Source organism: Ranitomeya variabilis, chromosome 8, assembly GCF_051348905.1.
Source record: "Ranitomeya variabilis isolate aRanVar5 chromosome 8, aRanVar5.hap1, whole genome shotgun sequence".
Lineage (NCBI taxonomy): Eukaryota > Metazoa > Chordata > Amphibia > Anura > Dendrobatidae > Ranitomeya > Ranitomeya variabilis.
In genome coordinates, this window is record NC_135239.1 from 7,357,727 (window position 1) to 7,371,851 (window position 14,125).

Consider the following 14,125-nt stretch of genomic DNA (forward strand, 5'->3'; position numbering starts at 1 on the left):
CAATCTATAGAAATATAAAATTAACCCATATGATTTTTGTTAAAATAATAATTAGAACTACAATTCTACTTCACTGCAAAGTCCGTGGAGGGGGGATGAGTGCGTAGAGGGGCCGCAAGTTGAAGAGGAGGAAGTTTAAATCAGGATTTAATGTTGCATGCATTTTTTGTTTTCATTTTTCAATGTAGTTTGGAATCTTCAGAGATTTTGAGAATTTTTTTATCAGAGGCAGGACAACAATGACTGATAACACCTCTATATACAGTAGATAACACAGGATCCACCATTCACAATAGGTGATGTCACAGCTCACCTCCTCCTCCTGTACAATGACTGATAACACCTCTATATACAGCAGATAACACAGGATCCATCATTCACAATAGGTGATGTCACAGCTCACCTCCTCCTCCTCCTGTACAATGACTGATAACACCTCTATATACAGTAGATAACACAGGATCCACCATTCACAATAGGTGATGTCACAGCTCACCTCCTCCTCCTGTACAATGACTGATAACACCTCTATATACAGCAGATAACACAGGGTCCACCATTCACAATAGGTGATGTCACAGCTCACCTCCTCCTCCTGGACAATGACTGATAACACCTCTATATACAGTAGATAACACAGAATCCACCATTCACAATAGGTGATGTCACAGCTCACCTCCTCCTCCTGGACAATGACTGATAACACCTCTATATACAGTAGATAACACAGGATCCACCATTCACAATAGGTGATGTCACAGCTCACCTCCTCCTCCTGGACAATGACTGATAACACCTCTATATACAGTAGATAACACAGGATCCACCATTCACAATAGGTGATATCACAGCTCACCTCCTCCTCCTCCTGTACAATGACTGATAACACCTCTATATACAGCTGATAACACAGGATCCACCATTCACAATAGGTGATGTCACAGCTCACCTCCTCCTCCTGTACAATGACTGATAACACCTCTATATACAGTGGATAACACAGGATCCACCATTCACAATAGGTGATGTCACAGCTCACCTCCCCCTCCTGTACAATGACTGATAACACCTCTATATACAGTGGATAACACAGGATCCACCATTCACAATAGGTGATGTCACAGCTCACCTCCTCCTCCTGGACAATGACTGATAACACCTCTATATACAGTAGATAACACAGGATCCACCATTCACAATAGATGATGTCACAGCTCACCTCCTCCTCCTGGACAATGACTGATAACACCACTATATACAGTAGATAACACAGGATCCAACATTCACAATAGATGATGTCACAGCTCACCTCCTCCTCCTGTACAATGACTGATAACACCTCTATATACAGTAGATAACACAGGATCCACCATTCACAATAGGTGATGTCACAGCTCACCTCCTCCTCCTGGACAATGACTGATAACACCTCTATATACAGTAGATAACACAGGATCCACCATTCACAATAGGTGATATCACAGCTCACCTCCTCCTGTACAATGACTGATATCACCTCTATATATAGTAGATAACACAGGATCCACCATTCACAATAGGTGATGTCACAGCTCACCTCCTCCTCCTCCTGTACAATGACTGATAACACCTCTATATACAGTATATAACACAGGATCCTCCATTCACAATAGGTGATGTCACAGCTCATCTCCTCCTCCTGTACAATGACTGATAACACCTCTATATACAGCAGATAACACAGGATCCACCATTCACAATAGGTGATGTCACAGCTCACCTCCTCCTCCTGGACAATGACGAACACCTGTATATACAGTTGTGGCCAAAAGTATTGACACCCCTGCAGTTCTGTGAGATAATACTCAGTTTCTTCCTGAAAATGATTGCAATCACAAATTCTTTGTTATTATTATCTTCATTTAATTTGTCTTGAATGAAAAAACACAAAAGAGAATGAAGCAAAAAGCAAAACATTGATCATTTCACACAAAACTCCAAAAATGGGCCAGACAAAAGTATTGGCACCCTCAGCCTAATACTTGGTTGCACAACCTTTAGCCAAAATAACTGCGACCAACCTCTTCCGGTAACCATTAATGAGTTTCTTACAATGCTCTGCTGGAATTTTAGACCATTCTTCGTTGGCAAACTGCTCCAGGTCCCTGATATTTGAAGGGTGCCTTCTCCAAACTGCCATTTTTAGACCTCTCCACAGGTGTTCTATGGGATTCAGGTCTGGACTCATTGCTGGCCACCTTAGAAGTCTCCAGTGCTTTCTCTCAAACCATTTTCTAGTGCTTTTTGAAGTGTGTTTTGGGTCATTGTCCTGCTGGAAGTCCCATGACCTCTGAGGAGACCCAGCTTTCTCACACTGGGCCCTACATTATGCTGCAAAATTTGTTGGTAGTCTTCAGACTTCATAATGCCATGCACACGGTCAAGCAGTCCAGTGCCAGAGGCAGCAAAGCAACCCCAAAACATCAGGGAACCTCCGCCATGTTTGACTGTAGGGACCGTGTTCTTTTCTTTGACAGCCTCTTTTTTTTTCTCTTGTAAACTCCATGTTGATGCCTTTGCCCAAAAAGCTCTACTTGTCTCATTTTTCCAAAACGTTTTAGGCTTTTTCAGGTAAGTTTTGGCAAACTCCAGCCTGGCTTTTTTATGTCTCGGGGTAAGAAGTGGGGTCTTCCTGGGTCTCCTACCATACAGTCTCTTTTCATTCAGACATCGACGGATAGTACGGGTTGACACTGTTGTACCCTCGGACTGCAGGGCAGCTTGAACTTGTTTGGATGTCGAGGTTCTTTATCCAACATCCGCACAATCTTGAGTTGAAATCTCTTGTCAATTTTTCTTTTCCGTCCACATCTAGGGAGGTTAGCCACAGTGCCATGGGCTTTACACTTCTTGATGACACTGCGCACGGTAGACACAGGAACATTCAGGTCTTTGGAGATGGACTTGTAGCCTTGAGATTGCTCATGCTTCCTCACAATTTGGTTTCTCAAGTCCTCAGACAGTTCTTTGGTCTTCTTTCTTTTCTCCATGCTCAATGTGGTGCACACAAGGACACAGGACAGAGGTTGAGTCAACTTTAATCCATGTCAACTGGCTGCAAGTGTGATTTAGTTATTGCCAACGCCTGTTAGGTGCCACAGGTAAGTTACAGGTGCTGTTAATTACACTAATTAGAGAAGCATCACATGATTTTTCCAACAGTGCCAATACTTTTGTCCACCCCCTTTTTTATGTTTGGTGTGGAATTATATCCAATTTGGCTTTAGGACAATTCTTTTTGTGTTTTTTCATTTAAGACAAATTAAATGAAGATAATAACAAAGAATTTATGTTTGCAATCATTTTCAGGAAGAAACTGAGTATTATGTGACAGAATTGCAGGGGTGTCAATACTTTTGGCCACAACTGTACAGTACATACAGGGTCGGATTGGCACACTGGAGAATTCTCCGGTGGGCCCAGGCACTGACACCTGCTGGCATACAGGGCCGTCAGCTGCCTAGGGCCCCGGCTGCTCCAGGGGCCCCCAGCCAGTGGCGTGTCGCTAATAGTGGCACACATGAAGGTGCTATGGGGCCCCTGAGTCAGGTGTGCCCGCCCGGTGCCAGCAGAGCAGCAGTGGGAGACATGAGGAAGAAGCCTGTCCTGCTGCTAAAGAGAAATTGATACTCCCTCTTCCCCGTGCCCCCATGGGCGTGGAGAGCGGTGAATATTCATTTCACTGTTAGCCGCAGGTAAAACCGGTGCTTCAATACAAAAGATTGCTGCGTACTATGTCCCGAAACACAGCGAAATACTTCCGGGACATAGTGGGCGGGTGCATGCGCACTATTCAGGCGCATGCGCAGTAGGGCAAAGCATACTGCGCGTGCGCCACTGAAGACTGCATGGCACACGCTCCAACTATGGAGCACGCATACTCTTATTCACTAAAATATTGCGGAAAACAGGAACGGACGGGGTGGAGAAATGACGAGGATACGCCACCCATCTGACCGGTAAAAACTCATTTTAATATCCCGCCAATTTGAGGTGACAGGTTCCCTTTAAACAGGAAGTTAGACTCTATAAAAACCGCAGCGGCCGTTGTGTGAAATTACAAGGTTTCCGTTTTTCCTGCACATAAATGTGACCCCACAACCTGATTCATACCTCCCAACCGTCCCGGATCCCGCGGGACTGTCCTGATTTTGACAGCCAGCCCCGGGATCCCGGGCGGGACACTAATGTCCCGTGCCTAGGGCAGGGACAATGCAGGGGGCGGCACCTGAGTAGCTTAGGTTTGTGGCTGTTTTTTTTTTCTTATACATGCTGGGTCTCCTCCCGACCGATCATGTGCGGCCATTATACAGTATGGAGCATCATGTGCGGTCATTATACAGTATGGAGCGTCATGTGTGGCCATTATACAGTATGGAGCATCATGTGCGGCCATTATACAGTATGGAGCATCATGTGCGGCCATTATACAGTATGGAGCATCATGTGTGGTCATTATACAGTATGGAGCATCATGTGGGGTCATTATACAGTATGGAGCGTCATGTGTGGCCATTATACAGTATGGGGCATCATGTGTGGTCATTATACAGTATGGAGCATCATGTGTGGCCATTATACAGTATGGAGCATCATGTGTGGTCATTATACAGTATGGAGCGTCATGTGTGGCCATTATACAGTATGGAGCATCATGTGTGGCCATTATACAGTATGGAGCATCATGTGTGGTCATCGTACAGTATGGAGCATCATGTGTGGCCATTATACAGTATGGAGCATCATGTGTGGTCATTATACAGTATGGAGCGTCATGTGTGGCCATTATACAGTATGGAGCGTCATGTGTGGCCATTATACAGTATGGGGCATCATGTGTGGTCATTATACAGTATGGAGCATCATGTGTGGTCATTATACAGCATGGAGCATCATGTGTGGTCATTATACAGTATGGAGCACTGTGTGGCCATATTTTTTTGTTTATAACTATTGTATATGAAACAGTGTGATCAGCAGTGCTAAATGGGTGTGCTTGGGACGTGGATATGGGTGTGACTAATTATGAATGGGTGTGGTCAGAGGCGTGGCCTAAAATTTGCCGCGGCGCGCTTCGCGCACCGCAAACTTTGGCCCTCTTTCCCATCTTCAAAAGTTGGGAGGTATGCCTGATTTGTCACTTGTCCATGTGATGATGACTGTGGAGCAGCTGAGGATCCGGTGACTTCTTGATGTGAGACGTTCCCGAGTCATCAGCACATGATACAAATGCAGAACTTGTTACTTCGGGTCCCGCTGCGTCCAAAGTCACGAGAATGCGACAATTGCAGGAAGAGTCCGAAGAAGTGTTGGGGATTGTGAGATTCTGGGACCTCGCGAGCTGCCGGACGAGTAAAACCGGTTCACTTCAAGGACTCCGAAGGATCTAACGAAATCCTAATTCCTGTCCCCTCAGACATCGCTGGTTCACGGGCAAGCAGCGTCACCAGGCTCCGGGGCCACCGTACTGACCGTGTGGCTACATGGGGAAAGTGTCAGTATACCGGGACCGTGCTGACGCTCGCACTGCAGCGGACTGTCGGTGTGTACAGCTGCCGCACTCGGATGGCCTCCGACTGCAGTCTGATTCTCGTGGACTGACTGGAGAAGGTGGAGAAACTGACTTGTTTTAATTTTTTTTTTCTCTTCATTCTGAGAAAATCGTGTTTCAGTCCGATGGAGAGAAAACCGCGGTGACCCCGGCCACTGAGAGAGGAAGAGATAAGACGGGAAGCTAATTTCTGGGTAAAACCTCAGCGCGGACTCATCGTTATAAAAGGGGAACCACCAGGATGAGTGGTCATCAGTATAGAGCAGCTGCTACACGGTGGGGGTCTCCTCCTTCCCAGTCATGTGCACAGTCGGGTTTTCGGCAATGTCCGGACAGAAAGCGTCTTCCCTCCGAGCATGAGCAGAATCGCTGCAGGTTTCTATATTGTGTAAGTAATAATTCTCCGAGAAAGACAAACACGAGCGCCTGCTGCTTCCTGTAAATATCCGGCTCTGCGCCGCGCTCCTGGCTCCGTCACCTTTGCACAGAATAGGAGAGGCAATCGTCTGCGCCAACATATTCCGGCCCTTTAACCCCTGAGATCTGCGTTCTGGGAGTCTGTCCACGTCCCTGCCCAGAGATTACCCAGGATCCTGCTCCGGGACTGGATCCATTAAGGACTTTCCTCTGCTCCGAGACTGGAACCATTAAGGACTTTCCTCTGCTCCGGGACTGGAACCATTAAGGACTTTCCTCTGCTCCGAGACTGGAACCATTAAGCACTTTCCTCTGCTCCTGGACTGGAACCATTAAGGACTTTCCTCTGCTTTGGGACTGGAACCATTAAGGACTTTCCTCTGCTCCTGGACTGGAACCATTAAGGACTTTCCTCTGCTCCTGGACTGGAACCATTAAGGACTTTCCTCTGCTCCTGGACTGGAACCATTAAGGACCTTCCTCTGCTCCGAGACTGGAACCATTAAGGACTTTCCTCTGCTCCTGGACTGGAACCATTAAGGACTTTCCTCTGCTCCGGGACTGGAGACATTAAGGACTTTCCTCTGCTCCGGGACTGGAACCATTAAGGACTTTCCTCTGCTCCGGGACTGGAGACATTAAGGACTTTCCTCTGCTCCGGGACTGGAACCATTAAGGACTTTCCTCTGCTCCGGGACTGGAACCATTAAGGACTTTCCTCTGCTCCGAGACTGGAACCATTAAGCACTTTCCTCTGCTCCTGGACTGGAACCATTAAGGACTTTCCTCTGCTTTGGGACTGGAACCATTAAGGACTTTCCTCTGCTCCTGGACTGGAACCATTAAGGACTTTCCTCTGCTCCTGGACTGGAACCATTAAGGACTTTCCTCTGCTCCGGGACTGGAGACATTAAGGACTTTCCTCTGCTTTGGGACTGGAACCATTAAGGACTTTCCTCTGCTCCGGGACTGGAACCATTAAGGACTTTCCTCTGCTCTGGGACTGGAACCATTAAGGACTTTCCTCTGCTCCTGGACTGGAACCATTAAGGACTTTCCTCTGCTCCGGGACTGGAACCATTAAGGACTTTCCTCTGCTCCTGGACTGGAACCATTAAGGACTTTCCTCTGCTCCGGGACTGGAGACATAAAGGACTTTCCTCCGCAGCTGGAGCATGTTTGATTTCCCTTTAATGAACGGTTCGTCTGTTCCTGAAGACGATGAAATGCTGGAAATGTAAGTCACAGAGAATCCACGGGAGGTCTTGTGATCACATGTGCAGGGGGTGACCGTCGGGTGCATGCCCAGGACACCGGTGAAGGCTCTGATGTGCTTTCCCGCTCTGGTCGGTGCATTTTTTAAAGTGCATTACAGTGAGAGCAAAATTCCCATGATTAGAGAAGACCACCAGCAGAATATGTGCGCCCTCCTGGTGGTCTGGAATGGTTTAGCAACTATTATCTTCCATTTCCAATTATTACTGAGGTTAGTCAGTCCCCGGGACCCCCACTGACCCCTGGGACTCCTCCAATTCTGGGAATGTCTGCAGCCAGCAATGGTGTAATACTGTGAATTCTTCTAACATTTATTTACATGGCAGCACTTGTGGTCTCCTGACTGTGCAGGGAAATGACACTGTCCAGAATGGGGTCCATGGGGGTCCCAGAGGTTGGACCCCATTGATCATGAAATGATCTATCCTAACAATGGGCCCCGGCTTTAATTGAAAAATAATATTATTTATAGCGCCAACATATTCCGCAGCGCTTTACAGCTTATAGAGGGGACTTGTACAGACAATAGACATTACAGCATAAGAGAAATCACAGTTCACAACAGATACCAGGAGGAATGAGGGCCCTGCTGCTCGCAAGCTACAAACTATGAGGAAAAGGGGAGACACGAGAGGTGGATGGTAACAATTGCTTTAGTTATTTGGACCAGCCATAGTGTAAGGCTCGGGTGTCCATGTAAAGCTGCAGGAACCAGTTATCAGCCTAAGTATGTAGCAGTACAGACACAGAGGGCTATTAACTGCATAAAGTGTATGAGAACATGATGAGAGGAACCTGATTAGGTTTTTTTGTTTGTTTTTTTATTTATTAGGCCACACAGGGATAGTTAGGTTAATGAGTTGAGGCGGTAGGCCAGTCTGAACAAATGCGTTTTTAGGGCACACTTAAAACTGTGGGGATTAATCGTATTAACCTAGGTAGTGCATTCCAAAGAATCGGCGCAGCACGTGTAAAGTCTTGGAGACGGGAGTGGGAGGTTCTGATTATTGAGGATGCTAACCTGAGGTCATTAGTGGAGCGGAGGGCACGGGTAGGGTGGTAGACTGAGACCAGAGAGGAGATGTAGGGTGGTGCTGAGCCATGGAGTGCTTTGTGGATGAGGGTAGTAGTTTTGTACTGGATTCTGGAGTGGATGGGTAACCAGTGTAATGACTGGCACAAGGTAGAGGCATCGGTGTAACGGTTGGTGAGGAATATGATCCTGGCTGCAGCATTCAGGACAGATTGGAGCGGGGAGAGTTTGGTAAGAGGGAGGCCGATTAGTAGAGAGTTACAATAGTCCAGACGAGAATGAATAAGAGAAACAGTGAGAGTTTTTGCAGAGTCGAAAGTAAGAAAAGGGCGAATTCTAGAAATGTTTTTGAGATGCAGATAAGAAGAGCGAGCCAGTGATCGGATGTGGGGGGTGAATGAAAGCTCGGAATCAAGGATGACCCCAAGGCAGCGGGCATGTTGCTTTGGAGTAATGGTGGAACCGCACACAGAGATGGCAATGTCGGGCAAAGGTAGGTTTGTAGAGGGAGAGAACACGAGGAGTTCAGTTTTTGACAGGTTCAGTTTCAGATAGAGGGAGGACATGATGTTAGAGACAGCGGTAAGACAATCACTGGTGTTTTCTAAAAAGGTCGGCGTGATAACAGGAGAAGAGGTGTATAATTGGGTGTCGTCAGCATAGAGATGGTACTGGAAACCAAATCTACTGATTGCTTGTCCAATAGGGGCGGTATACAAAGAGAAGAGGAGGGGGCCTAGGACTGATCCTTGAGGAACCCCAACAGTAAGGGGAAGGTGAGAGGAGGAGGAACCAGCAAAACAAACAGTGAAGGATCGGCCAGAGAGATAGGAGGAGAACCAAGAGAGAACGGTGTCCTTGAGGCCAATGGAGCGGAGCATAGTGAGGAGGAGCTGATGATCCACAGTGTCGAATGCTGCGGAGAGATCCAAGAGAATTAGCATGGAGTAGTGACCATTAGATTTGGCTGTTAGTAGGTCATTAGAGACTTTAGTGAGGGCAGTTTCTGTAGAGTGTAAAGAGCGGAAGCCAGATTGAAGAGGGTCGAGAAGAGTTATCTGAGAGTTGGCGAGTTAAGGCCCCGTCTCACATAGCGAGATCGCTGCTGAGTCACAAGTTTTGTGACGCAACAGCGACCTCCATAGCGATCTCGCTATGTGTGACACGTACCAGCGATCAGGCCCCTGCTGCGAGATCGCTGGTCGTGTCGGAATGGCCTGGACCTTTTTTTGGTCGTTGAGGTCCCGCTGACATCGCTGAATCGGTGTGTGTGACACCGATCCAGCGATGTCTTCACTGGTAACCAGGGTAAACATCGGGTTACTAAGCGCAGGGCCGCGCTTAGTAACCCGATGTTTACCATGGTTACCAGCGTAAATGTAAAAAAAACCAAACCGTACATACTCACCATCTGATGTCCGTCAGGTCCCTTGCCGTCTGCTTCCTGCTCTGACTGATCCGGCGTACAGTGAGAGCGCAGCGGTAACGTCACCGCTGCGCTCTGCTCTCACTGTACGGCGGCACTCAGTCAGAGCAGGAAGCAGACGGCAAGGGACCTGACGGACATCAGATGGTGAGTATGTACGGTTTGGTTTTTTTTTTTTACATTTACGCTGGTAACCATGGTAAACATCGGGTTACTAAGCGCGGCCCTGCGCTTAGTAACCCGATGTTTACCCTGGTTACCCGGGTGCTGCAGGGGGACTTCGGCATCGTTGAAGACAGTTTCAACGATGCCGAAGTCGTTCCCCTGATCGTTGGTCGCTGGAGAGAGCGGTCTGTGTGACAGCTCCCCAGCGACCACACCGACAAAACAGCGACTCTGCAGCGATCAGCATCGTTGTCTGTATCGCTGCAGCGTCGCTGTGTGTGACGGGGCCTTAAGACAGGAGTGGACCAGGCGTTCGAGGAGTTTAGAGATGAAGGGAAGATTAGAGACCGGTCTATAATTAGCGGCACAGTTTTGGTCGAGGGAGGGTTTTTTAAGTAATGGATGTATGATGGCATGTTTCAATGAGGAGGGAAAAATACCGGAAGTGAGGGAAAGGTTGAATATTTTTGTTAGGTGAGAGGTGACAGCCGGGGAAAGGGACTGGAGGAGATGTGACGGAATGGGGTCACTGGTGCAAGTGGTCGGGCGAGAAGATGCAAGGAGCCTGCTTACTTCTTCTGTAACTGGTTCAAAGTCAGAGAGTGAAGTAGATGCAGTGGGGGAGGGAGGACGGTGCCTGGTATGAAGGGATTGGGAGATGATTTCCTGTCGAATGTGGTCAGTTTTTTTTATTTGAAGTAATTGGCCAGATCGTCAGCGCGGAGATCTGTGGTTGGGGCCTGCTCTCTTGGGTTGAGTAGGGACTGGAAAGTGTCAAAGAGACGTTATTTGACAGTGAGGTGATGAGGGTGTTGAAATAGGTCTGTTTGGAGAGGTGAAGGGCAGAGTTGTATGTTTTTAGCATGAACTTATAATGGATGAAATCTTCGGGTAGATTAGATTTTATCCACAGACGTTCGGCCCCTGGAGCACCGCTGCAGGAAACGTGTTTCCCCTTAATATTATATGTGGTGGTCTAGGTGGCTCGAGTTGGTTCCTACAATCTCTGGGGGATGGGGGGCTAGGGTGGTTTAATAGTTAATCATCATAGTGAAGGGGTCATTGGTGGGCACGGAGGGCATCCTAATCATTTTATAGGTGTACTAGTTGCCCGTGCAAAATGATTCGCACATTGGTTGTCGGGGGCGCAGGCAATTTCAGGAAAATCAAGCTGGTCAAATGTAAATGTATTTAATGAGATGATGAACACAGAGAGGTGTGTGTCTCACTGACATTTATATATTCACGAATATTTGAGCCCATGGATCCACTATATGTCCATTTTGCAAGCCGGTGAGGAAATCTCACTGTACGGATGTCATACGCCTCCTCGCACTGCACACGGATGACATACGGATCACTGTTCAGGGAACATTTCTGCGATTCTCGTCCTTGTAAAATGGACCAATTTTTTTATTTTTTTTTTACATTGTTTGTGACTCCAGCCTAAAGGAGATCCCCCAACATTAAACAAAATGGTATTTTACTTACTGATCAGAAGGGGTCTGATTGTCAGGACCTTGCAAAAGAACAGGGGCAGCAGCATTTGTTCCCCTCCACAGTAGCACTGCCATCTATCTGCAGTGTAGGGAAGTGCAGCACAGCCCTATGTATGTGACCGGAGCAGCTCCCTGTACAGCAGTGCCACTTTAACAGTAAAAATGATGAAGGAGAATTGACCCCATAACTGAGCGTATTTACACCATTGTATAATAATTGGGAATATCCCTTTAGGAATATAACCTGTCCGGTCCCTTTTAGGCTGCATTCATTTATATCTTCAGTTTTAAAGCTGAAGTCTTAAACAGGAAAAGTTTTACTTTTATTCTACTTCCACATATGTAGCAAATATTTTATATGTACCTGCCTGAATTCGGCTGGGCAAGGAGTTCGCCAAGCTGGAAAGCCCCCAAGGCAAATGTTAGGATTTGTTTCAGCCTTGTGGTAGTGTGCTTTGGGGTAGTGTGGTGCCACCTGCAGGTCATTTTTCCTTACTGCAGATTTATGAAAATTTAATGTTTAAAATGTATTTTATGATCACATCGTGGATGTGTGGTTTGTTTGGCTATTTTCTTGCTGAAGGGGGCAAGTTTACCTTTCAAATGGTGCATCATCTGTGTGTGTGGGTGCAGTATGAACGGAGATACAAAGCAATCACCGAAAAAGAGTATTTAGAAATAATATAGAAGGATTATGGGGTCCGGCCTCTGCTTTCTCCGTCACTTTTCTCAGTTCAGCCTCCAGTCGCAGGAGACCCCCGGCCTGCAGAGACCATGGTCTAGAAGCAGATAGAATTCTGTGGACAAAAAATGTCACAGTCCGGCCCCCAACTGTGAGACCCTCTATAGAGAAACTGCCCGGTCTGTAAATTGGGAACAGACTTTTCTTCTGCCGTCATATGGAAGATTCCAGAATGTCTGTATTATTCCTGACCGGTCATGTACTCCTTCGCCTGACTTCAGACATTATGGAAAACATTTATATTCAGACTTTGTGGCCAAGTTATTAAGGTCGTGTGTGCGGGGGGGAGGTTTATATTAAAGGGGATCTCTGACCTCCAGCATCGGAGACCATAGAATGCAAAGGTCTCCACACCCCGACAACATCTGCACAGCTTCCATAGTCCAGATATTTTTAGTAATTGGAAATGTTTTCTGGGTCAGTGCAGGATGCAAGCTGTCTATTGTCCCTGGTGGTGAGGGGGTTAATTGTACGATGGTGATGCCAGTGTCCCTGGTGTGGGGGGTAACAGTACCATGGTGACGCTAGTGTCCCTGGTGGTGAGGGGGGAGGTTACTGGTACGATGGTGACGCTAGTGTCCCTGGTGGTGAGGGGGGAGGTTACTGGTACGATAGTGACGCTAGTGTCCCTGGTGGTGAGGGGGGAGGTTACTGGTACGATGGTGACGCTAGTGTCCCTGGTGGTGAGGGGGGAGGTTACTAGTACGATGGTGATGCTAGTGTCCCTGGTGGTGAGGGGGAGGTTACAGGTATGATGGTGACGCTAGTGTCCCTGGTGGTGAGGGGGGAGGTTACTGGTATGATGGGGATGCCAGTGTCCCTGGTGTGGGGGGTAACAGTACCATGGTGACGCTAGTGTCCCTGGTGGTGAGGGGGGAGGTTACTAGTACGATGGTGATGCCAGTGTCCCTGGTGGTGAGGGGGAGGTTACAGGTATGATGGTGACGCTAGTGTCCCTGGTGGTGAGGGGGGAGGTTACTGGTATGATGGTGACGCTAGTGTCCCTGGTGGTGAGGGGGGAGGTTACTGGTATGATGGGGATGCCAGTGTCCCTGGTGGTGAGGGGGGAGGTTACTGGTATGATGGTGATCCCAGTGTCCCTGGTGGTGAGGGGGAGGTTACTGGTATGATGGTGATGCCAGTGTCCCTGGTGGTGAGGGGGGGAGGTTACAGGTATGATGGTGATGCCAGTGTCCCTGGTGGTGAGGGGGAGGTTACAGGTATGATGGTGATGCCAGTGTCCCTGGTGGTGAGGGGGGAGGTTACTGGTATGATGGTGATGCCAGTGTTCCTGGTGGTGAGGGGGGGGGGGGAGGTTAATTGTACGATGGTGATGCCAGTGTCCCTGGTGGTGAGGGGAGAGGTTAATTGTACGATGGTGATGCCAGTATCCCTGGTGGTGAGGGGGGAGGTTAATTGTACGATGGTGATGCCAGTGTCCCTGGTGGTGAGGGGGGAGGTTACAGGTATGATGGTGATGCCAGTGTCCCTGGTGGTGAGGGGGGGAGGTTACTAGTACGATGGTGACGCCATTTTCCCTGGTGGTGAGGGGGGAGGTTACTGGTATGATGGTGACGCCATTTTCCCTGGTGGTGAGGGGGGAGGTTACTGGTATGATGGTGACGCCAGTGTCCCTGGTGGTGAGGGGGGGAGGTTACTGGTATGATGGTGATGCCAGTGTCCCTGGTGGTGAGGGGGGGAGGTTACTGGTATGATGGTGATGCCAGTGTCCCTGGTGGTGAGGGGGGGAGGTTACTGGTATGATGGTGACGCCAGTGTCCCTGGTGGTGAGGGGGGAGGTTACTGGTACGATGGTGATGCCAGTGTCCCTGGTGGTGAGGGGGAGGTTACAGGTATGATGGTGACGCCAGTGTCCCTGGTGGTGAGGGGGGAGGTTACAGGTATGATGGTGATGCCAGTGTCCCTGGTGGTGAGGGGGGAGGTTACAGGTATGATGGTGACGCCAGTGTCCCTGGTG

At 48.3% G+C, this 14,125-nt stretch overlaps 1 protein-coding gene across 2 annotated transcripts in view; it reads left to right on the forward strand.

Moving 5' to 3' along the window:
• MCOLN2 (mucolipin TRP cation channel 2) overlaps nt 1-14,125 on the forward strand; it is a 50,467-nt gene that overhangs the window by 12,434 nt on the left and 23,908 nt on the right. The window contains exon 1 of one of the 2 annotated variants that reach the window (XM_077276699.1): nt 5,293-7,244. The exons of the other annotated variant lie outside the window; for it this stretch is intronic. Within the exon in view, the coding sequence (XP_077132814.1) occupies nt 7,183-7,244 (62 nt within the window). The 5' untranslated portion in view covers nt 5,293-7,182. Of the gene's footprint in view, nt 1-5,292; nt 7,245-14,125 lie in introns of those variants that run through there. 2 annotated transcript variants of the gene reach the window in all.